The sequence below is a fragment of the Ursus americanus genome, chromosome 3, assembly GCF_024610735.1.
Source record: "Ursus americanus isolate L20-20 chromosome 3, mUrsAme1.1.p, whole genome shotgun sequence".
NCBI classification, from domain to species: Eukaryota; Metazoa; Chordata; class Mammalia; order Carnivora; family Ursidae; genus Ursus; species Ursus americanus.
The window spans coordinates 87198544-87223367 of record NC_142129.1 but is presented as its reverse complement, the minus strand read 5'-3'; the positions used below and the strand labels follow the sequence as shown (position 1 = coordinate 87223367).

The 24824-nt window shown below is 42.0% G+C and overlaps 1 protein-coding gene across 1 annotated transcript in view; it reads left to right on the top strand.

The window, feature by feature from the left end:
• The window catches only part of LAMB4 (laminin subunit beta 4), a 98333-nt gene that overhangs the window by 62371 nt on the left and 11138 nt on the right, over positions 1 to 24824 (top strand). The window contains exons 22-31 of the mRNA XM_087861193.1: positions 67 to 224; positions 1682 to 1906; positions 2503 to 2723; positions 7187 to 7283; positions 9987 to 10359; positions 13200 to 13360; positions 15322 to 15527; positions 16176 to 16337; positions 19496 to 19637; positions 22711 to 22918. Of these exons, the coding sequence (XP_087717319.1) occupies positions 67 to 224; positions 1682 to 1906; positions 2503 to 2723; positions 7187 to 7283; positions 9987 to 10359; positions 13200 to 13360; positions 15322 to 15527; positions 16176 to 16337; positions 19496 to 19637; positions 22711 to 22918 (1953 nt within the window). The remainder of the gene's footprint in view (positions 1 to 66; positions 225 to 1681; positions 1907 to 2502; positions 2724 to 7186; positions 7284 to 9986; positions 10360 to 13199; positions 13361 to 15321; positions 15528 to 16175; positions 16338 to 19495; positions 19638 to 22710; positions 22919 to 24824) is intronic.

Below are 24824 nucleotides of genomic sequence, written 5' to 3'. Positions count from 1 at the left end.
CAAATCCACATTGGCTAATATCAGCTTTTCCTGGGAACATTTGGTAAAAAGAAATTGTCTTGCCAGATGCATCGATGGTTACTATGGGAATCCGCCTTCAGGACGGTCCTGCCGTCCTTGCCCGTGTCCAGACGTTCCCTCAAGTAGCAGGTATTTTGCCCATTCCTGTTATCAGCATCCTTGGAGCTCAGATGTGATCTGCAATTGTCTTCAAGGTTATGCAGGTACACAGTCTAGTTCATGATGCTTTTTTGCTTCTACCCCTTACAGCTACCTAAAAAATGATCCCATGTTCATAATTTATCTGCTTTGACCAATTCAATGGTCCTGAATATAAGTTAATGGTTAGAAGACACAATCTGGTACCTTGCTGCTTTACTGAACAAAGGATCTGAATGATTCAGAAACCAATGACAATGAAAAGCTCATTCCTCCAAGCTATAATTGTTTTTAATGTTCTGGAAAACTAACTGACCAAATGAGTTCAAATCAAATTGATTTATTTAAAATAAAACCTTCACATGTTAAGTAAGATCCATAGGTGAGTAAGTAATATATATAACATAAGCAATTAAAAAGTAAAAAATGTTAATCAAATGCTTTCTTTATATAATCCCAATCACTCATTTGACTGATATTTCAAAGATATAACTTATTTTTTCAGATGTCTTAAAGCACTGATATGGGCCTCATACAGACACCGTATAAGTCAATTCAATATTTGTATCTGTCCCGCTACCAAAAATTTTATATTGAAGAGTTTAAGTATGAGTGTAAATATATAAAGCAAACAAGGAAAAAACATGAAATCTACTTGACTTAATTATATTTTGAAAATATGGTGCTGCTATTTTCTCCAGTGGTAGTTACCATCATGATAATACATGACATGGCTAATTTTTTCTTGTTTGCTCCCTATGTCTCTATTTCATTCTGACCTCTTCCCACGTAGTTTCTTATCCATGTCCACTCTGGCTTGGTTGGTCAGTGTTGAAGAGCTGAGACCATGATTGACTAAGGAGTGCGTTCCTAAAAAGGATGAACCAAAATGCGGGGGGTGGACCCACAGTGTGGGTGCCTAACTGACCACAGTTCCCCGGTGGTTGCAAGGGTAGCAAGTGGGGGAGCGAAGGGATGGTTTCTCCATATGATGCTTGATAAAAGCACCCTCCAGGGTGTGCACGTCAACAAAACCACTGTCACCACCTGCACTGCTAGACCCCCATCTCGGGGTGCTGCCAGTTCACCTCCAGAACCAACTGAAGGTGGGGGTCCCCCAGACAGAACAGGGGGTGAGACCGGCTTTGGGTCCTGAGGCACACTCGGGTGACCCCAGCTATAGAAAGATCCAGGAATCCTGTGGCTTCTGCTCTGGAGTTTTTTTAAGAAGAACTAGAATGCATTCCTCGTAGGACTTTTTAGTTCTAAATAATCATTGTCATCTCTGACTGGATGATAAATTAAAATGAATGTTTTAATTCAGAACATTTTTTCCTTCTTCATCCCCAATGTGTGACATCTCATTATCCCTTGAAGAGCCTAATTATTCTCTGTATCTGTCTCCATCCCTGCTCCCCCAGTATACACACACACACACACACACACACACACACACACACACACAGAGACAGAGATGCACACGCTTCTCATCTCATTCCTGTTTCCTCTCCCCTTCTTTCAGGTAAGCAGTGTGGAGAATGCTCTGCGGGTTTCTACGGAAATCCCAAAGTTTCGGGAGCGCCTTGCCAGCCGTGTGCCTGCAACAATAACACCGATGCGACTGACCCCGAGTCCTGCAGCCAGCTGACAGGGGAGTGCCTCAAGTGTTTGCACAACACACGGGGGCCCCACTGCCAGTTCTGCAAACCGGGTCACTTTGGATCAGCCGTCAATCAGACCTGCAGGAGTAAGTCTCCCCGGCTCCCCGAAGGAAATGTGGCAGCAGAGTGAGGCCCTTGGTGCACCATGCTGGGATCGCCTGGGCACAGGGCTGGGATATGAACAGGCCGATTCCTAGACTATAGATCCGACCCACTGAGTGGAATCTCCAGGAATCTGCACTGGGACCAGTTCAGCCAGTGTCTTTAATGTATCAATTAGGGAATCACAGAAGAAGGCAAGGGATTGAGTCTATGCTTTAAAAAAAAAAAAAAAAGGAGTAAACTCATTTTTAGGAGATATTTAACTATTTCAGTTGTCTCAAGTCAACGTAGTAAACCATTTTCAGATCATGAATGGCAGGTGGAAAAAGCGAGGTTTTCAGTCATCCTAATTGTGAGCTTTCGGAATGTTAACTGGCAGAACCACATGAAATCACTGAGTGGGATGATCAGAAAGAGTTGAATGGGTTCAACCTACATAGATTCTTTGATAAATCTGAAATATCGTCAGGTATCTCTTCCTTGAGCCCTTTGGAGAAATGATACATACAATGTTTGTATGGTTTGTTGAATGCCAGTGTCGTCCCTGAATTTACCTGTAGCAATGGCTCTCTTATCCCAGGGTGCTCCTGCCATCCTTCCGGGGTGAATCCCGCTGAGTGTCCCCCTGGTCAGGAAGCTTGCCTCTGTGACCCTGACAATGGCACATGCCCTTGTCTGCCCAACGTCACAGGCCAGGCCTGTGACCGTTGTGCAGATGGATACTGGAATCTGGTCCCCAGCAAAGGATGCCAGCCTTGCGACTGTGACCCCCGGACCTCTCACAGCGGTCACTGCGACCAGGCAAGATGCTTTGAACTTACCAGGGCTCTAGAGTGGGAAGGGAGGGGGCAATCGGTTTCCAAATTTGTAAATAATGTCTTCTTTATGTACTGTTGTTAATTCGTGGTTTTGGACAGGATTGGCCTTATACAGGGATAGAGTCTGCATTTATCAAGGAATGAGAAGCACTAAAAAAAGAGAATCAGGGTCTCAAGGTCAAGTTTGGCTTCATTCGGTTTTCTCCAAACCTCTCTGTGACTGGGGAAGTCAAAATTCATGCATAGCAAAACACGGACAACTTCTCTTTCCCTATCCTGTATGTATGATCACAGGGAAGCTGCAAGAAATTGATCATTAATCAGAATTGATGATCAGAATGAAAATCAATGAGTGCTTGCAGAACCCACAGTTCCATTTTCAGAAATTGGGCTGTCTTTCCCTACAGCCCAGCAATTACTTTACGTACAGGTAAAATAAGATGTCCTCTTTACTTACCAAATGAGGGTCAGTTGTTTCTAAAGAATGCAGGTAGTGTACCAGGAGCAAATCTGCATTGTGTAATATACAATTAATGCTACTTAACCGCACATGCGAATTTTAGTCAATAAAATAACGGGCATAGAATTTTTTAAATGAATATAACATCTATATGGAAAAAAAACTATTCATGTCATGATCAGGGTATTTGGTTTAATGAATATATTCCTTGGAACAATTTCCACATTAATAGAAATTGGAGGGAAGGGTAAAACAATGACAAGAAATTTTAGAGTCAGGCCACACTACAGGGACCAGGGTTTAATTGGAATCAGAATGCTAATTTAAGAAGCTGGACTTTTCCCAACTACTAATAATAATGAGAAGCATGGCTCACCTCCAATTTCAGCTTCACTGTTCAACTGATTCAAAGGTCAAACCTTATGCAAGTCAACTTTTGAAGGTAGTTCTCATATACAGAACGTGTTTTCCTTTCTCCTTTTTTTCTTTTGCTTTCTCTCCAGCCCTCCTGCTCCAACACACACACACACGCACACGCACACTCTCTCTCCCTCTCCATGTCCTTTTTTCCTTAGTAAATGTTTTATTTTAGAATAGATTTCCAGAAAGGTTGTGAAGACAGTACAGAGAAGATGTACCCCACACCCAGCTTCCTCTGCTTTTAACATCTTACATTAGTACGGTTTATTTGTCACATTTAAGGAACCAGTGTTGATACATTACCATTAACTAAGTGTCCATAATTTATTCAGATTTCCTTAGTCGTTTGCCTATTGTCCCTTTTCTGTTCCAAGACCCCATCCAGGACGCCACATTACATTTAATCATCTTGTCTCTTTAGGGGCTTCCTTGTTGTGACATTTCTCAGACTTTCCTTATTTTTGATGACCTTAACAATTTTGAGGAGGATTTTGGAAAATGCCCTCTATTCAGATTTATCTGATGTTTTCTCCTGATTGGGCTCGGATTATGGGTTTGAGGAAGAAGCCCACAGAGGGAAAGCACTGTTCTCATCACATCCTATCAAGGCTACACACTATTTACACGACTTAACACTGTTGACACGAATCCCAATCACCTGGCTGAGGTAGTGTTTGTCATGGTTCTGTTCTGTAAAGTTACTTTTTCCCTCCTTTCTGTACTGTCTGTGCTCCTTGGAAGAAAGTCACTGTGCACAGTCTATACTGAGGAGTGGGGAGCTTCACACTCCTTCCTTGAGAGCAGAGTAGCTCCGTAAATTATTTGGAATTCTTCTGCACTGGAGATGTATCTGTTGTCCCCCATGTCTTCATTTATTAATCATTTTTTAATATCTATATGGAGTCATGGGCATTTATATTATACTTCGGGTTACAATCCGATACTACTTTATTTTGCTGTTCAAGTTATGCCAGCTTTGGTCATTGGGAGCGATTTCAGTGGGTTTCTGTGTCCCTTTGACATACCTCATTATGGTTGGGTTTTGGGGTTTGTTTGAGCACTTTCTGCGTGACAAGATACTCTAAGCTCATCTGGTGTATTTCCTGCCTTTTTTCTTTCTTTCTTTCTTTCTTTCTTTCTTTCTTTCTTTCTTTCTTTTTGTTTGAGAGAGAGAGAAGTGGGAGGAGGGGGGCAGAGGGAGAGGGAGGGAGAGAATCTTAAGCAGGCTTCATGCTGGGCATGGAGCCTGACGCAGGGCTCGATCCCACGACCCTGAGATCATGACCTGAGCTGAAAGCAAGAGTCGGACACTTAACCAACTGAGTCACCCAGACGCCCTGAATCAGCCATCTCTTTAAGGAGTGCTGGTTCCTTTTACTGGAGAATGGTGTCTGAGCACTAGATGACCACACCTGTCTTATATCCCCCCTCCACTCCTCACACCTGCCGCTACCAACCATGGAACAAAATGGTAGCTCTCCACATGACTGCTTGGCTTCTTGACTCAAGAGGAAGTCCTGATGTTCATGACATCACTGTCTGGCATGCTTCTTAGCCCTTTTAGCTGCTGTTGCTGCTGCTGCTTTTTTAAGTAGGGCTTTAAACATGGGGCTTGAATTCACAATCCTGGGATCAAGACCTGAGCTGAGATGAAGAGTTGGACACTTAACCAACTGAGTCACCCGGTGCCCCATAGACCTTTCAGGAAGCATATATGTAATAGGACTCAACAAAGACCACAGTCCATGGAGACTAAGGGAAGCCTATGAGCCTAACAGATAGCATTGGTTTAATAAGAGAGCCCCCTTATGACAAGGGTATTTGTAGTTGTCTGGTCCATTGGGGATTCTGTGGGAAAGATTGCTCTTTAAAATCAGGGAACACTTATTGGAGTATAGAAGATGCAGGTGGACATTTAGATTCCCATCTGTTTAAACAACCACTGGTAAATGTCTCTATGTCAGCCATAGGTCATGCCTGGTGCATTATTACAGAGAGATACAAAGGTGCCATCCAGTATTTTCATCAACAGTTTAGATAGAGTTGGAGAAATATGCTTCCCAAATATTATCAAATTTACAGATATGGCAAAGTTGTAAGCTCATGGGATAAAGACAGAACAAGAGACAAGATATCCTAACAGCCTGTCCTGTTGCCTGGAAAGAAGAATGTGAAATGTTACCAGGATAAAAGTACAAGTTTTGCAATTGGGTTTTAAAATCCATTGCACCAATACAGGGTAGGAGTAACAACCTGGCACCAGCTCGTGTGAAAAACATCTGAGGATTTTCACTGTGTGCTTCCAATGAGCCAGCAGTGGTGGCCAGGCTGCCAAAGACACAGTGTCCATTCAGGCTGGACTAGTGGGAATGCCATGCTTGGGTTCAAGCCAGTCACTGTCCCATGGTCCTCTGTACTGCTCAGACAGCTGTAGGAATGTTGTTATTTCTGAGTACCACCTTATAAACATTGTACTGACAAACTAGTACGTGTCCCAAGAAAGACAATCAGGAGAGTGGGTAGAACCATCGCTATTCTGTGACGAAGGCTTGAAGGAATTAGGGGTGGTCAGCCCAAAGAAAAGCAAATGCAAATTGAGAACGGTCATCTCTAGTTGGGAGAAGGACTGAGGGGAGGGGGAGGCTGCCTGTTGTGTGTAATTCCATAAGACAGGGCTCAGAACAAGGGGAACAAGTTACAAAGGAGCAGACTTTGCACCCATGGAAGAAAAGATTGCCCAACGGTTAAGGACAACCAGCAGTCTGCCAGGCCTCAGGGACAGCCCGCTCACCACGACTCCTTATATTTGAGCAGAAGCTAATGGGAATGCCAAAGATGGGCAGAAGCTGAGTAGATCCAGTCATTTTATAAATCAAGCTACTTATGGAGCTGACGTTTAAGCAGATTTGGTCAAGTATAACCTAGGACCATGACACTAATGATTTGCTTCTGTGTTTTTCTCCTGTGAATTTTCTAACCTCCCCAGCTTTCAGAAAGGCGGGTCAAGGATCCAGTTGGGAGGATGCACAAAAGATCAACACTCTCCCCCGAAACACCGTTAAACACCTGTCATTAAAAGATTAAGTGTCGATTGCAAAAAAAAAAAAATGTTTTGTTGAGCAAAATGCTAGCACAATTGGGAGAAATTCCATTGTACGTTCCATAATGGAAACATTATTTGCCAAATTAGTTGATGAATGTTCGTCCAGGTCTTTGGCCTCTCTGTGTCATGCACGAACTCCCATAACTGTAGAGGAAAAGAATGTGGCCCATTTCCCATGATGTGTTTTGTTTTCATTTGCATCTGTGTATATTTCCCAGTTTGGGGCCACCTGTCCTCGAACAGCTGGAAGCAGGCGGTATATTCAGGGGTCCCAAGCCAAAACACATTAGCTCCTGAGCCTTGGTCTTGCCGAGGGTGGTTGCTGGCCATGGGAATCATCCTTCCTCTGCCTTGCACAGCTGTGTGTTCTAAACCACTGGAGGGAAAACTGTTTTGTATTAAGATGCATTAATGTTTTAGATCATAAAGCTTGTCAGTTCCTCACCCGTGACTGTTCTTACAGCTTACAGGCCAGTGTCCGTGTAAATTAGGCTATGATGGGAAACACTGCAGTGGGTGCAAGGAAAATTATTACAGTGATCCACTGGGGCGATGCATTCGTAAGTATTGCTAATTCTAAAAATACGAGGACCGTCCTCCTGGTCCAACCACAGGCATGCTATGAGCCAGCTGAATTTTCAGTTCCTTTACCTGATAGAAAATGCACAATATGTAATCTTAGTTTTGAAAATAATATTCTTTATAGCCTTACAAAAAAGATTTGTGTCAAACTTTAGGCTATATTAGATATGTTGAAGCCTGGATTGCAATATCTCAAAGTCCCCAAAATGGAACAGACGTCTGAGGTCATGACTTGTAGACAGTTTTCTGCTATTTGGAAGCATGTTGACAAAAACAGTTTCTCGATGGAGGTACAGGCTGGGAGGGGGTTCTTAGGAAGCCAGCAGAGGAGGTGTTTCCTCAACTTGATGCTTGTAACTCTGGGTCTTTTAGATACTCACTGATTCGTTTAAGAAATTCATAGTGTGCCTACTGGGTACGCTAGGTCATGAGCAAATAAGGCAAGGCCCCTAATCCCGTGGAGTTCATGTTCTAGTGCCTTTCGCCCCATGTCTTAGCACCGATTGTCGGATTTAGAGCAGCACCATCCAGCAACTTTCTGTAGAGATGGAAATGGTCCAACTGGCACCACTGAGATGCAGGGGCCACTGGCCTGTGAGCTGGTGAGCACTTGTAATGTGGCTGGTGCAGGCGAGGAAAAGAACTGTGTGTTCAACTTGTTTAAATTTCAGTAGCCCTGGGTGGTAAGTGGCTACCGTATTGGACAGCACAGATGGAGAATCTGGGTTAGTTCTAGGAGGAGGGAGTTTTGAATCTCTATAATCTGGGGCCAAAACAAGTCAATCCAAAGAAATATCAGATGTAGTGGGCTTCTCATGGTCACCTCTGCATAGCCACACATGGTAACTCTTCCTCTCTGTTCCTGTCTAACTGTGCTTTTGTGGCTAAAATAAATGGCCTTCATTTCCTTTCCCCATTCAAATCCATATCCTCAATGGTTTCCCCCGGAGCCACTTAGTTTTCTAAGTGGAATTGCTACATGAAAAACCAGGGAGCAGTTCTGTCTCCTGGAAAATCTGTCTGAGCCTCTTTCCTCTGTGCCTCTCTAATATTTCAATAATCTCATTTTCTGAAATGCTTTCATCTTTGATAGAGAAAACTTTGCAGATGATCAGCTCAGGTCATAGACCCCTCTAACGCTCCTGGAAAGGAGCAGCTAATAAGCTGGTGACGTGACATAGTGCTGCCCCTGAGGGGTTCCTGCTGAGGCCTCGGTGCCAAAGCGAATGTGCGGGACAGATGGTATCTAGCTGAGGAGCCTAGCGTGTTAATCAGTTTTTATTTGTAATTGACATTTTTACTCAAGCTGTAAAATGCATTTTTAATCATTCGTTCCTTGCACTTAGTCCAGTGACGTAGGCTAATGATTCCCTGACCTTCTGGAAATTGCTGTAACTTCCATAGCTCTGTCCGTCCTCCGTCCTCAGCCTTAATCAAAAACCTACTCAATTGAATTACATGTAGCTTGTTTTTTTTAAACTTAGACAAAATTAATTTAATTTTCTCCCTTTTTAAAAGGACTTGACTTTTTTAGAGCAGTTTTAGGTTCACAGCAAAATTGAGAGGAAGGTACAGAGATTTCCCATCTATCCCCACGCCCCACACATGCGTGGCCAGCCCCATGATCAACACCCCCAAGAGCATGGCACGTTTGTTAAACTGATGAACCCACATTGACACACCATAACCACCGAACTCCACAGTTCACGTTATGGTTCACTCTTGGTATTTTCCATTCTATGAGTTTGGACAAATGTATAAGGACATGTATCCACCATATGGTATCATTCGGAATACTTCCACTGCCCTAAAAGTCTTGTGCTCCACCTGTTCCTCTCTTGCCACCCCCTCCCCTCAGCCCGTGCCAACCACTCATCTTTTTACTGTCTCCAGAGTTTTGCCTTTTCCAGAATGTCTGGTAGTTGGAATCCTACAGTACGTAGCCTTCTCAGATTGATTTATTTCACTAGGTGATAGGCATTTAAGGTCCCTCCATGTCTTTTCATGGCTTGATAGCTCATTTCTTCTTAGCCCCAATTATCCCTTGTACCACAGTTTATCTCTCTGTTCACGTACTGCAGGACATCTTGGTTGTTTCCAAGTTTGGGCAATTATAAATACAGCTCCTATAATCGTCCATCTGCAGACTTTTGCATAGACATAAGTTTTCAACTCCTTTGGGTAAATATGATACAGTGATCCCCACACCCCTTTTGGAGGATGGACTGGTTCTCCTTACACAATGGAAACCAGCATGGGTCAACACCCCAGGGTGGGTTTTACTGAGACAGAGTGTGGTCACGAGAGTTCTTAGAGGGTCACCGATGCACCTGAGTCACCCACGGGGGCAGTGGTGGCAGACACTAGTGAGTTGTCCACCACTAGGTCCAGGTTACTCACTCGAATAGGCAAAGGAGCCCACACGTGAAACACTCACACAGTAAAGACAACACCTAGTATTTTCCATCTGGAAACCATGAACTGATTTGTCAGTGGAATGAAAAGAGGAGCGCTGTGTGTAATGGCCATTGCCTAGGTCTCTGTAATTATACCGGTTTTAAACGTTCACCTTAAAATTGGGCGTCGGGAACATTCTCGGGAGAGAAGTGGGCTTTATTCTTGAGCTAGCCAGAAGCAAAAGGCCAAGTGACTGACTTTCTCTGCTCCGTCTTCCTTTTTAGCATGTGACTGCAACAGGGAAGGTGCCCAGAAGCCCACCTGTGACCAGGACACGGGCATGTGCCGCTGCCGGGAGGGGGTTAGCGGCCCGCGATGCGATCGCTGTGCCCGGGGTCATGGCCGGGAATTCCCTGCCTGTCTGCGGTGTCACGGCTGCTTTGATCCCTGGGACCACACGGTTTCTGCCCTCTCCAAAGCGGTGCAAGGGTTAATGAGGCTGGCTGCTAACATGCGAGATAAAAGAGAGCCTGTGCTGGTCTGCGAGGCCGACTTCAAAGGCCTCAGAGAGAACATGTCTGAAATAGAAAGGATTCTAAAACATCCTGTTTTCTCATCGGAATTCTTAACCGTCAAGGATTATCAGGACTCTGCTCGGTAAGATTTGTGCTCAAGCGGTAGATAGCAAGTCCCTGATTTGCCTTGACTGCTGTGGAGCTTTCAAAAGCAGCCTTGAATTTCGAAATGTACCTGTGTGGACGTTAGGGAAATAATTTTTCTGTCAGTGTCCAGGCTAGTGATCGTGATTGTCTGTATTTTTCTTACCTAGTTAGGATTACATGGGGTCTTTCCAGATGCCATCGATTAGAACAAAAAGGCAGTGATTAAGAGCTTGATTCTGGAAAGCCTAGCAGAGCTGAAAGATACAAAATTGGAAAAAGGGTTGTTTATAATACAGATACTTTTTTTTCAACCAGGCACTCGGAAATTTGCTAAATCTTCCCAAATTCTTCAGTTGTTTGGAAACCCCATCCATTAATGTGAAGTCATATAGCAAGTGTGATAAGTTCCTCAAAATGCATTGTCTTTTTTATCATATGTTATATATACTTATATAACATTCATCAAACATTTCTGGAAATTATGCTGGTTGGTCTGGGCCAGGGCTCAGCAAACCACAGGCAAAATCCCACAGGCCACCTTGTTTTGTAAATGAAGGGTCACGGGTACACAGCCATGCCCATTTATGTACCTGTCCTCTGTGGCTGCTTTCCCGGGACAAGGACAGAGTGGAGTAGTTGTGACAGAGACTATGGCCCCCAAGGCCTAAAATATTTACTATCTGACCCTTTACAGAAAAAGTTTCCCAACTGCTCTGGGCAAAACCAGGATGCATAGGATACAGTTTTCCGTCCTTCTGTGAGCACGTAATCTACTAAGAAACCAAAAAGATTGTGATTATGTAGCAGACCATCCCCTGCCCCACCCCCCCACCAGTCAAAGGTCCCGGATTAAGGACTAATTGAAGCTTCGGAGTTTTGTGTTATACAAAACACCGGTGTCGATATAAGGCCATCATTTTCATCAGGCAGAAGTTTCAGAGGTACGTGGTCATAGCTTAAAAGTTCACGAGGAAGAAGATAGAGTCCACCGGGGAAGTTCAGAGGAAGGGTCACACACCTACAGAACCCAGGGACGTCATGTGGCCAAGCCAAGCTGGCAGCTGAAAGCAAGCACAGCCGTAGCCTTGTAAAGACTGTTGCCCTGCAGGATTTGGGCCCCGTGTCCCCAGGTCTTCCCACTTTTCAAGAGATGTCAGACCTCCAGATTTTTATTCAAATGTCCCCACTTCAAAATATAGCCAGCTAATCCAACAATGCTCTTAAAAAACACTGTGTAGGCCAAATAAATGTGTCTGAGAATGAGCTTTGGCCCATGGACCACGGGTTTGTGGTTCTAGAATATGGCGAACAAAGAGAACCATCAGAAAGAAGGCAGAATGAGCGAGTTCATACGGGCATTCTAAACAAAGAGACCACAGGACCTCGGAGTAGAGCAGAAAGACGGCAGGAGAAGCAGGAGTCCTAGGGCCAGGCCTGAAGTGATGAGGGATTCAGTGAGTACTGGGTCTCTTCTGCCAGAAACCAGCATGCTTGTCCCCTCCTGGCCCACCTGCTGAGCTCCTGTTCCTCCTTAGCAACACCAAAATACCACCTCTTCCCTGACGCCTTCCATGACCTCCTCAGAAAGAGACATGTGTTTCCTTCTCCATCTTCCAGCCTGTTTGTGTTTCCTGGGTGATTGCCTCACTGAGGGACCCCCAAGGACAGAGGTTACCTTCTCCAGGCTCGGTTCAGTTACATAACAAATGTTTGCTGGGAAAATTACCAATGAAAAGGGAGGTGGAGGCAGGGAAGCCAGGACATCATGAGTATAGATCCCATGACTAAAATCCACTTACTGCTGGCCTTGGGCAAGTTATTTAACTTCTCCAGGCTTCTGTTTCTTTATCCAAAAAGGGGGATTGAGTCTCCGTTTCATAGGTTTCTTGTGAGAATTACTCAGACAAGCCACGGAGCATGGTGTCTGGTGCATTGTAAGGGCTTCCAGAGTACCAATTACAATAACAATAATTACTGTCGTTGTTATTATTATTATTCACCTGATGGATTATAGTCCTGACAGTTGGCGCCAGAAGGAAAAGTCTGTAGATTAGAAGGGAGAGTTAAAGCAGAAAATGCTAGGAAGCATTAGTTAATGCTTTGCATTTCTGCCAAGATACATTAGTTCCGTAGATTCATATTGTAATTTTCCTCAACTGTACTCTTCACCATTTGCACTGAATTTCCTTATCATGAGGGATATTACTAATTATTTCCTTGAACCCGCTGTGGGTGCTGAACCCAGCAGATTGAAACGGGACAGAGATAGGCACCATGGAGAAGCAGGTGTGGAGAATGAACACGCCCCAGGCCTGGGTACTCTCACCAACAAGGAAACCCCCTTGTCACTCATGGGAATGACAAGAACCCGGTACAGCAGCAGCCCTAGAAGGATCCTTGCTGCAAGCAGATGTGTTCTTAAAGAGCTGGTTTTTACCCTAGCCTGGGTGAGGCCTTCCATGTTGAAAGCTGAATGTAGGTTAGATCTCATGGATTTAAATGAACCATGTCTGAATGCGTGTTTTTGAAAACCCAAAGCAAAGGGAGATAGAAAGAGTCTAAATAGTTGAAACTGAAAGATTCAAAGCCCTTCTTCCACTAGGCCTTGTATGCGGATTGTATTTTAAGTGAGTGCTAAAATATTCCAGGAAGCTGAATGAACAAGAAAGAGAGGAACCATAAACAGAACTATAAACTGTCAAACACAACCTCAGGCAAGAAGGATCCATTCTAATTATGACGGTGCCTGATCAAGAGGGCAATGTTGACGTGCTTTTTCACTGATCTATCAACAGGAATACAAGCTTGCTGTATTTACTGTCATTTCCCCTGCAGGGAAGAAGTCATGCAGCTAAGCGTGCAACTGAAAGCAGTGCATGAGTTTCCAGATCTGAAAGAAAGGATAAGAAGAACGAGGAATGAAGCCAACCTCTTACTTGAAGATCTTCAGCGAGAAATCAATTTGCACTCCCGTGCCCGTAACGCAAGCATCACGGGTAAGAGAGAAAATGCACTTGGACGGTCCGTGGATGGACAAAGGTTGCTTGCTACCGTCCATCGTGCATTCCATTAGCGAGTCACCCCGTGTTCATTGCTACAGAGCCTGAGCACTTTAGGGCCTGAAAACACACCCATTAAAGGTATTATTTGTTCATGAATATTTAAACTTTTTAAACAGTGTGGAGCTTGGGTAGCATCTGCTGAAAATAATGAATACAGCTAACAGTGTCTGATACGAAACAAATACACCCAGAATACTCTCCTAATGCCGAAGTGTGCCAAGGGGTCTTGTGTAACTGGCTTTGGACCAAGACCATGATGTTCCAAAACCAACTTGTCCCTTCGCAGACGGCAACGATGCCCTGCCTTGGCCCTTCCCTCCAAGTCAAAGGAACAAACAGTGACACTCGGAGAAAGGACATTAGACCATCGCTGTCCAGGTTACCACTTCAAAATGGTTCATGACATGAAAGATTTGGACCGCCAAATCGAGCATGGGGAATGGAATTCTTCCTGGGTTTACTGGGAAAGGCTCCGGGAAGTACGTGACATTTGACTTGGTATTCACAAATGAGGATAATATTTGCCTGATAAATAAATGCAGAAAATCATCCCAAGCAATAGGAAGGTGTGGTTGTCTCATGCCCAACTTCTGGTTGCTTAGGGAATAAAGATCAGGACCCTGGGCCTCTGGTTCCAAAAATATGTGGAAAGTCCTGCAACACTATCATTTGCAGTAAAACGTACCATATTACCTTCATGAATTTGCATTTTACTAAAAATATGGAAAATATAGAGCAGTGCTTAAGAACATAGTTTCTAGGGGTGCCTGGGTGGCTCAGTCATTAAGCATCTGCCTTCAGCCCAGGGCCTGATCCCAGGGTTCTGGGATCGAGCCCCGCATCAGGCTCCTCCGCTGGGAGCCTGCTTCTTCCTCTCCCACTCCCCCTGCTTGTGTTCCCTCTCTCACTGGCTGTCTCTCTCTCTGTCAAATAAATTAAAAATCTTTTTTAAAAAATAATAGATTAATTAATTAAATTAAAAAAAGAAGAACATAGTTTCTAGACTCAAACCACCTGGCTTGAAATCTTGACTTGATCCCTTGCTGTCCATGAGACCTTGGGCAAAACTTACCTCCTGAGAGCCTCGTTTTCTCACTTGTAAAATGGGAGTGATCACACTTACGTGCACCTCACAGTGTTTTGTGAAGATTCAGGAAGAAAACGGACAGGAAGTGCGGGCAGAGGGAAGGCACTCCACAACTGTGACCTGTTGTCATCAGCCTCAACTCACAAGTCAGCACGCTACGATCCACTGGCAACTTTTACCCAGAGCCTGTTTTCATAAAGGGAGTTTCACTAAGAGACAAGCTCACCTGTTTATTGACATTGTCTGTGGCTGGTCTCACGCTACAGAGTTGAGAAGTTGTAACTGACATGCTGTGGCCGGCAAGCCTAAAACATTCTCTGGCCCTTTCCAGAACAAATTTGTCAACTCCTGCTCCATCTAGTTAGGTAAACCCGGCTGGTTTGTCATATTAGGGTTCATATAGGTAGTCGTCATTAATATTAATTAATACATAATTAATATATCTGTGGAACACTTTACAGAGTATTCTCATAGTATTTTATGTCGTTCTCACAATTACAGATTAGTGAATCTAAGAGATTAACCAACTTGCTCAAGGACTTAGGCAGACAGCAAAAGGGAAAGCCAACACGCAAACCCATGTCTGCAGACTTAAATCTCAAGGCTTTGTACCTATTATATTGATATCTGTTTCACTACATCCAATCCTTCCCCATAAGTGTAAATTCAAGGAAGAGGATGGTGAATATTTGTGCTGGTCATTGAGACCAAGACATTAGTCAAACTGTGGAATGATTGTCTTGATAACCAATGTATAATTTCATTTGTTCTCACAATACTTACCTTACCTCAATTTGCATTAATGTAGATTCCTCGGAGAACATCAGGAAGCATTATCAGAGATCGTCATCTGCTGAAAAGAAAAGTAATGAAACCACTTCTATCATAAAACACTCTGAAAAAACCAGGAACGACTTACTTCCCATCTTTGATACGCTAGCCTCAAAACAAAACTTGTCATTGAAAAAATTAAAGCAGATTACGGTACCAGATATCCAAATATTGAACGAAAAGGTAAATATTCACGATGGTGTAGTAGAAGCAGTTGTGATTTCTGCTTGGTATACAAATCTCTTCAATTGCATTTCCTGTTTTGCATTATATTTTTTATTTAAACTTTATGAATGTATAAATATCATAACACACACACACACACACACACATATATATATATATATATGCTCTGTTATATAAGATATAAAATATTTTTTATTTTTTTATTTTTTTATTTTCCAAGTCAAAGTTTGAGAAAATTCAGAGTAAGGCTGTGGCTTGATTTTATATCTTACATTTATTTATATCTTTTGCTATTTCCACAATGGTACAGATTATAGACATTCACTCCTCCTGCTTCCTTATAAATAAAAGGCGATTTTTATTTTTAAAAAAATGAAATTAGCTGCAAGAAATGCTGGGTATTTGACTGTTTTCTCCAAAAACTCTAAGTGTAAAAATGACATTGACTGACACAACACTGACAACCAAAAATTCAGGTATGTAGTTACCTGGAAACATTCACAGGGTTGTATCCATGTACTAAGCATGAACCACTGGCGAAGAAACACGTATGCACAGAGCAGTGCTTTGCCTCACAAACCTGGATGGCATTAGCAAAACTCTGCCCGCACGCTGCTTTTCACCATGAATCCTTTCTCCTGTGAGGTGTGTGGAGAACCGGGGGACAGGCTGTGCGTGCTCTCGTCCTGTGATGGCCCCAGCTGTCGTGGCTCCCTGCCCCTCTCGAGCGATGCCCTCCAGCGAGCTCAGAAAGCAGAGTCTGGGATTCATAATTTGAGCGACCAGGTTCAGGGTTGGAAGCACCGGGTAAATATGTCTTCTCTTGTTTTATTGGTAAAGCTGTAGCAATAAGAAGAAAAACGCAAACGTCTGAAATGATTAAAACTTCCATTTAGCTTCGAGGTGAAAGGATAGATTCTAGATGTTAGGTGTTCTTATGCTTGGAAACATAGGATTAAAAACACAGATGTGGATGTAAATGTACATTTAGAAGTACATGTGGGTATTGACATTTTCTATTATATAGGTATCGTGTGTGTGTGTGTGTGTGTGTGTGTGTGTGTGTGGAGAGAGAAGAGAAAGAACTCAGAGTTTATGTTTGCAGGACATAGATTCCTGTGGATGTTTCTTTTATAGCAAACACTACAGAGAAATGGGAGACTCTAAGCATTAAAGGTTTGAAAACTTTAGATTCCTCAAAGACTAATTTGCACAAATTCAAGGGTATATTTGAAATTCTACTAAATATGCAAATTCTAATGTTAAAATTTGATTTAATGTTAGAAAATATTTTAATAGGAATACACCCTTAGGCCCTGTACTTCTTCCTATGTTGTTAGACACAATACAGTGGTTTTAATACTGAAGTACCTGATGATTGAGTCTCTATTAACTTTAAATGTTTTCATTTATTTTTCCGGTCATGTTGATAAATGAGAATAATTTTTAATTGCCTAGTTTTCTTTAGGTTTTTGTGTGTGTGTGTGTGAATACATTGTATATTCACCTTGAAATGATGAATACAGTTGTCAGTATTCTGTGAATACACTGGATTCATTTGTAAGCAAGATGATAATGTGTGCCCTAGTTTACTCCATTTTTGACAATATACACAGAGTCTTTGATGAAGAAGAAGAAAAAAATCTTAAAGAGCTGAATTTCTTTACGAGTAACTTGGGTTAAATGTTATAGCAGCCTGCATTCCTGTTTGTAAGCAACAGAAACCAACCCCTGAAAAAAATGGTCTCAGAATCGACAGGAGGATAGAGGGCCAAGCTTGGGAATGGGCTGAGAACCACGGCTAGGATATGGTGCATATCTCATGCACACACACACACACACACACACTGCCATGTGCTTGCATGCACACCCATACACACAGAACAAGAGTTTCCTCCCTGAGCCTCACCTGCGTGAGCCTGAGCCCCAGCTGGTCCTAAGCCCTTGCTCCACGTGCTCCCAGATCCAAGTTCTGGTACAAGCCTCTGATTAGCCCAGCTGGTGGATATCCCTGCACATACTGAATGCTGAAAATGTTTATTTACCTAGTCATAATTCTGCATTGATACCTAGTTTTCACTTATATGTTATTATTCCTTCTTTGAACAAATATTCATTGAATGCCTACTACGTGTGAGACATTATCTAGATGTTGGGAACCCAGCGGTGAACATAACAAAGACAAATCCCGGTCCTGCATCCTGGTGGTTAAAACACTTCTGAATTGTTTAACGTAATTTTGAACTATTACACCTTACTGCCCCTTCTCAAAAAACCCAGAAACCTCACATCATTTAAAGAAGCCCTGTGTTAAGCTTTTACTTTTAAAAGATAGCCCGACGTATGTTTTAGCAAAATCTGGCTTCATCAGCAGGTAAATGAAGAACTGGGAAGGGTGGGGGCGGGGGTTTTCATGTTGATAAAATGGTGTGCTATTTCCCTCTTGATTAGATGGGGGGAAGAGTGCCAGAAAAGATTGTGAGAGAATTCTCAGGAGTCAGTGGTGACAGAAGATGGATTGCAGAGAGATGTTTTAAGAGTGAAGTAATTTAGCAATCTCTTTCTCTCTGAATATAGCAGCGACTAATCGACAGAGATTTCATCTGTATAATTTCATGTTTTCCTGTTCAGAGTATTTATTTCTGGAATTCTCAGTTTATTTCCATGTGTTCTTACTTACTGCTAAGCATTTTACTTTTTTTTATTGAGAGAGATATAATTAACACAGAACATTGTGTCAGTTTGAGGTGTACATAATTTGGTCGATGTGTGTATTGCAGTGCAGATGTATATATGTCCATCACCTCACCGAGTTACACTTTTTCTCGTGATGGGAACTTTGAAGATCTCTCTCAGCAACTGCTCACCACTTGAAGGTTTTCAGAATTCTAGAAAACTAAGGGACAAAAAAAAACGAAGATACATATTTTAATCCTGTAAATATTTCTTTTTTGTTTCATCATTTGCCAATGAGTGCAATTAAATCCTTTTCCACAAAATCCATATGGCTCAAACTAAGCTGTCTCCTTTTGTGGGGAAATAAAGGGAGATTTTTTTTTTCCTAATTGTGTTTGATCCTAATTAGCCCTACTTCTGTCACAATTAATTTATTCCATACAGCTCAGCTTTCTGGTGATATTGCCCTATTGCTTTCTGGGTGTGTTTTTTTTTCCTCTTTCTCTAATTTGTTAGAATCTCAAGAAAAGCTGAGGAATTTTCTCAAATCACATAATTAAGAATTTGCACTTCTAGAGGGCAAGCTTTTAGACCTATCATTCTTCCACCAAGTGTCCAAGATGTTTGGAATTTATCTTTGTGGCCTGCTCCGAGTTCAAACTCGTTTATTAAGAGGAGGAATGCTTTCTTTTTAGCTTTCAAAGAAAGTACATTATTTGAATTTGAGAAATGTCAAGAAGAGTAATTATTTTAACTTACATAAAAGAAAATGCTCTTAACTTATTAAACGTAATGACCACTGTAAGTAGTCCTAAGTAATTTGCTGATGTGATAGAATGCCGAAGTCTCATTAAAACAGAATTTGTGTTTTACATCTGTATCAGGAAAAGTCATTAACAGTAGGTCAATACTGTTTTCAAGTAATAATTTCGATCACTAATAATGTTTTAAGAGGCAAATTCCCATTATTTTTTTTAAAGATTTTATCTTTTAAGCAATCTCTACACCCAACATGGGGCTCAAACTCAAAATCCCAAGATTGAGAGTCACCTGCTCGAACGACTGAGCCAGCCAAGCACCACAAGATCAATTCACATTAAGCAAACGTGTTAATGAAAACAGATAATATCACCTTGTAACGGAATCCCTTAAAATGAATCTTCTGTTTATTCTCTATACTCCTATTTTGTTTTTAGTAAGTTTCATTGGGTCCACCTAAGTAATTAAATATCACACAATGTACCTAATTGTTACGTATTTTCCTCATTATAATTTTTTTCTTATTCTAGCTCAAAAATGTAAGTAAACTGGCAGAAGTCTCCAAAAACAACGCCTTACAGCTACGTGAGAGACTGAGGAATATGAAAAACCACAGCGAATCTGAAGAGAAAATGAGTCTTTTAATCAAAAAGCTGAAAAAGTTTTTGTCAGGTAATCAGAAAAATATATTAGGACTCGTTTTGTTTCTTTTTCTTTGCTTTTTAAAAAAATGTATACTCAAACAGCATAACCAATTTCAAATTACATTAAGTGGAAATGAAATGCCTAAATCAGAAACATGATGTACCCCTTGATTTAAAATTTCTTAATGAAATCTCCAAATATTAACTCTGTACCAAAAACTGTATATATATATGGCTATCTCTAAAAGTCCTATTTTGTTAAAATTTCAAACAAATGAACTTGATGCGTAAAGTTATTTGGGTTTTTTAAGAAAAAAGTCAATAACAGGATGATTCTATCAGATTTCCTAATGTTATGGTTCCATGATTTTCTCTGCTGGCAGACTGTGTGAGATCAAGGCATGCCAGATTTTGGTTAGTATACCAAATACTATGGTGAGGTGGTATCTAAAATATTGGTTATTAACTATTATGAAATATTTTCCAAGTTTCATATTGGTTCTCTGTGATTGACCGAAAGGAACAATTTGATCCATTTATTATTGTAATTATGATGTTATTATCCCTCGTACCTTATTATGGGAGAAGTTCACTTTTACTTTATTTTTTTTTAGAAGTTTATTTTAAACTACAGACAATTATTAGTTGAAGATAAAAATCAGATAGTACAGCTGGAAATTGACCTGAAACCTCACTCTCTGCAAATAATGCAGCTTGGGTGCGACATTGTGCAGAATTAATGTTAGGCTTTCTTCTCCGTCACCGTCTTCCAGATTCAGTAATGTAGAGCTCCTCACACGAATCAGCTGACAGTTGGGATGTCTGTTACCATCTTTGCAACCACTTGGTGAATCTGTGTAATATTTGTAAGAGACCCCGATGGCCAATTGTTTTTTCTATCTCCATATTTCTTGTTACTGTATGAACAGCTCTAGTCTTGATTTGTGAAATAAGAACAAAATGAGGTACTACAAATAATAAAAATGGCCAGAATAATCAGTAAAAATGAATGGGGTGGGATCGGTCTACTGGACGTTTTGTTTGTTCAAAAGCAAATTTTTAGTGAGTTATCTAGATGGATGGGTATTGATTAGACACAGATCCAGAAACTGGTTGGATTAAGGAACACATTAGCTATTTCTGCAGATACAGGTCAATTCAGGCACTAAAATCAAACCAAAACCAAACTGGTTTTGTACGAAATGGCACATTACACTTCTGGGCCCCAGTGATGGCTCAGAAGGCAAGTTCTACTGCTTTCTACCTCATTCACTGGGTCAAAGAGCCTATTCACTTACTTGTCTTATTTCTCATTGCTGTTGAATATATCTCTAATAAAAAAAAGTTTACTTTAATTACCCCCAAGGAATTTAAAAAAAAAAAAAACGGTGTCTAGATAATTACAACAAAAATTAGACTAAGCATAGTGAAAAATCCTATTCCATAAAAGAAACATCTCTGGTCTAGGCCCCAAGACCCTTGGTCACCAGGAAGCAGTACCCTTCACTCACCAATTTCTTTTCTTCTATCCTTTCCATGAAGCCCAAATAAATGTATTATTAAATTGTATGATGCCTACACTACTCTGCTCTTCATGACCATCTTAATATTTTCCTTATGGTCTGAATTCCCCATTAACAAAGCTGTGTGTCACTTCTCCTGAAAGTCCCATATAAAAATTTTGAATTTATGCTTTCATAACAAATGCCAATAAATGTTTGATGACAAATATGTGGCTAAATTAAATTCACTTTTTATTAGAACTTTTTTTTTATGAAAGGAAATACTGTTTCTTTCAAGAGCAACTTGCGAGTATAGTACATTCTGTTTCACGTATGATTTTGATTTACTCACAAAAAAATCTTGTTACTTTTTTTTTCCCAAAAACATGACAGGAAGTAAAATATTCCTTTTATTTTAAACAAAACAGCTAGAGCGAAAATGATTACCCAAAGGATATACACTCATGCCGTGTCAGTCAAATGCCAGAAGGTGTCTGTGGTGTCCACTGCCTCCCAAAGAAAGTCCAAGTTCGTTGGCCTCACATTTAGAGGCTTCTGGGCTCTGCTGCCAGCCTTTCGGGACTTGCACCCTGCCCTGCATTTAGACTCCACTCTCTCGCCAGCAGTGATCCGAGTATTGCTTCTTGCTGCACCCAAGCTTTGGTGTCTGCGGTTCGCTCCGTCTAGAATGGCTTCACCCCTGCCTTCACCCCACCTTTCCACAGATGTAACCTCTGCTGTCCTCCAGGCTCAGTTTATGTGCCTTTTTGAGGTTCTTCCTGAAATACTTTCTCCTCCCTCTGGATCCCATATCATTTCGTCTTCTATTTATCATTTCTGTTCTTAGGTGATCTGTATTCATATGGAATGGATGGTCAACCCCTTGAGGATTCAATCTCCAACTCCCCCCCATGGGATTTAGCATTATTATGCCTCAGGAGCCAGAGAGTCAGGACGTGTTAGCACCCCGAACCCTAAGTCCGTCCTCTGCTTCAGTTCTCAGGGAAGGCCGCTTGTATTTTCCTGAAAAGCAGGGTGTGGGTGTATTCAACAGTTTCCTGATAACACATTGTTCATCTGGTACTTCACTCTGTATTGTCGCGTTCCCGTCTCAAAAGAAGACTTGCAGTGGTAGCGACAGGTAGAGTTGCCCCGTTATACAGAGCTACAACTGTGAGCCTTGTTGATGTCACAGAGGATTAGAACCCAGTTTTGTGGAGTCCAAACCTGGTGCTTCCCCAGTGTCTCGTTCATTGAATTCAAATCTTCATGACAGGCATCTAACCATTTTAATTGCTTTTGAATCAGGACTTAACGAGGGCGTTTCGCAGAACAGATACGATATTGCAAGTCTGTAGTTTTCAGTTTTCCATCAAGCATTTGTGTGGTGTGTATTCAACACGACACAACAGTGTTTCTTTCAGAGAGAAGGGAAACTGAGGATGAAGAAGAATCTACAGGGCATAGTCTAATCCCGGTGTCTTAGGGACACATAATCAGGTGCACGTATATTTGACTTAGAGTTCGTTGTGGTTGTATTGACAAGATTCGGTGTTTACTAAGGAGACACAATGACCTAAAACCATCTTCTTATTTAAGAGGAAAATGTGCCTCCGGAGGATATAGAGAAGGTTGCAAATGGCGTCCTTGACATCCATCTACCAGTGACAGCGCGGAATCTAACCCGTGAACTTGACACAATACGGAAGCTGATGCCGCTCTGTGAGGACTACGGGACCGATGAGGACAGGCTACGCAAAGCAGGAGAGGAAGCCCGAAAGGTTTTGGTGAAGGCAGAAGACGCTGAGTAAGTACAGTATTCAGATTCTCAGCTTGCTCTCCCGGACCAGCTGCTAAAAGGCCATTTGAAAAATATGTGAGGAGCTGTTTAACGTGCGAATGAAATTACCCTCCTGGAGTTCAGTGCCCAGAGCGAGGCCTGAGCTGTTTGCCAGAGCTTCAGGGAGCGGGGGGATTGGGAGGCAGTGGGCAGGGATGCCTGTTTCCCACTTGCTGTAGACTTGGAGTGCCCTTCCAGTGACCTGTTACCTCTTTATACCAGTCAAGGCCATAGACTGGCCGTATGCCGCTATCTTAAGTGGTGGGAATCTCAGTGCCTTTTCCCTTTCTTCCTTACTTATGTATGGTACTTTCTAAATTTACCATAATAAACTGTATTTTGAAGATCTAATTTTTTTTTAAAGACTACACTAAAAAGATATGGTGGTGAGGAGTAGAAGAAAAGAACACTGGTGCCCCAGGAATAACATAGGAGTAAAATTATCGATACAGTTCACAGAGTTCATTAACTCGTGCTTCCTTTTGCCCTAGTCGACTTAACCAACCAAACGGGGAAAGGCATCTGGGTGTTTTTAGGAGCGTGGGGTGCAGCGGGTCAGAGTCGTGGGGTCGGCTGGATGGTGGCATCACTGTCATGTCAGGATACCCAGCAGTTGAGACCTGAGCTGCCCTCACCGTCTCGTTAGCCACTTGGATAAATGAAGTGTGCCAGACCCACTGTAAGCCCAGCCTCGTCCGGGTTTAATACTTACAACCAGGAAGAATAAGTAACTGTGTTTCGATCACACAGCTATTAAAAATGACGCTGAGGGGGGCGCCTGGGTAGCGCAGTCGTTAGGCGGCTGCCTTCGGCTCAGGGCTTGATCCCGGCATTGTGGGATCGAGCCCCACATCAGGCTCCTCCGCTGGGAGCCTGCTTCTTCCTCTCCCACTCCCCTGCTGTGTTCCCTCTCTCACTGGCTGTCTCTCTGTCACATAAATAAATAAAATCTTTAAAAAAAAAAAGATGACACTGAGGAAGGATTCTTCATAGCATGCAGGGATCCTTCAAGCGTAATGTTGATGCTTTTAGAAAGAAGGTAACAGATTATACACAGAAGAGGATCTCTATCATGGAAAGGAAGAATTTTGTAGGACAAAGATGCTAGAATTTGCTGATGTCTTAAAAGGTGGTAAGATTAGTGGTAAATCTTTCCCTTCCTGATATGTTTTTTTCCTTTTTGTGTGTGTGTTGTTGCCTCCTCCTCCTCCTTCTTCTTTTTCTTCTTCTCCTATTTTTTTTTGTTATTTTCTGAATTTACTCTAAAAGCAGTTACATTGAAAATCTGAAGGTAAAAGAATACAACACAAAGATACAGTTGGTGGGGGTGTTATGAGAAGGGAAGGCTCCCAAACCCCTCCTGTAACTGTAGAGAAAGAAGTATAGAAAGGGAAGCCTACCTGTTGTGTGGTTCAACCATAGAATATTCTGGAAAAGGCAAAACTGTGGGGATAGTAAAAAAAGAGCAGTAGTTGTCAAGGGTTTGAGGGGAGGAACGAATAGGTGGAGCAGTGAGAACTTTTAGGACAGTAAAAATACTCTGTATAACACTAGAATGATGAATACATGTCATTGTACATTTGTCCCGACTCACAGAATGAACAACACCGAGAGTGAACCGTAATGTACACTCCGGACTTCAGGGTCTATGATGTGTTGATGAGGTTCGCCAGCGCTAACAAATGTCCCTCTCTGGCAGGGGTGTCGATAACTGGGGAGGCTGTGCGTGTGTGGGGGCAGGCATATCGGGAACTCTCTGCACCTTCTGCTCATTTTTGCTATGAACCTGAAACAGCTCTTTTTAAAAAAAAATAGCCTTTTTTTTTTTTAAGATTTTATTTATTTATTTGACAGAGAGAGAGACAGCCAGCTA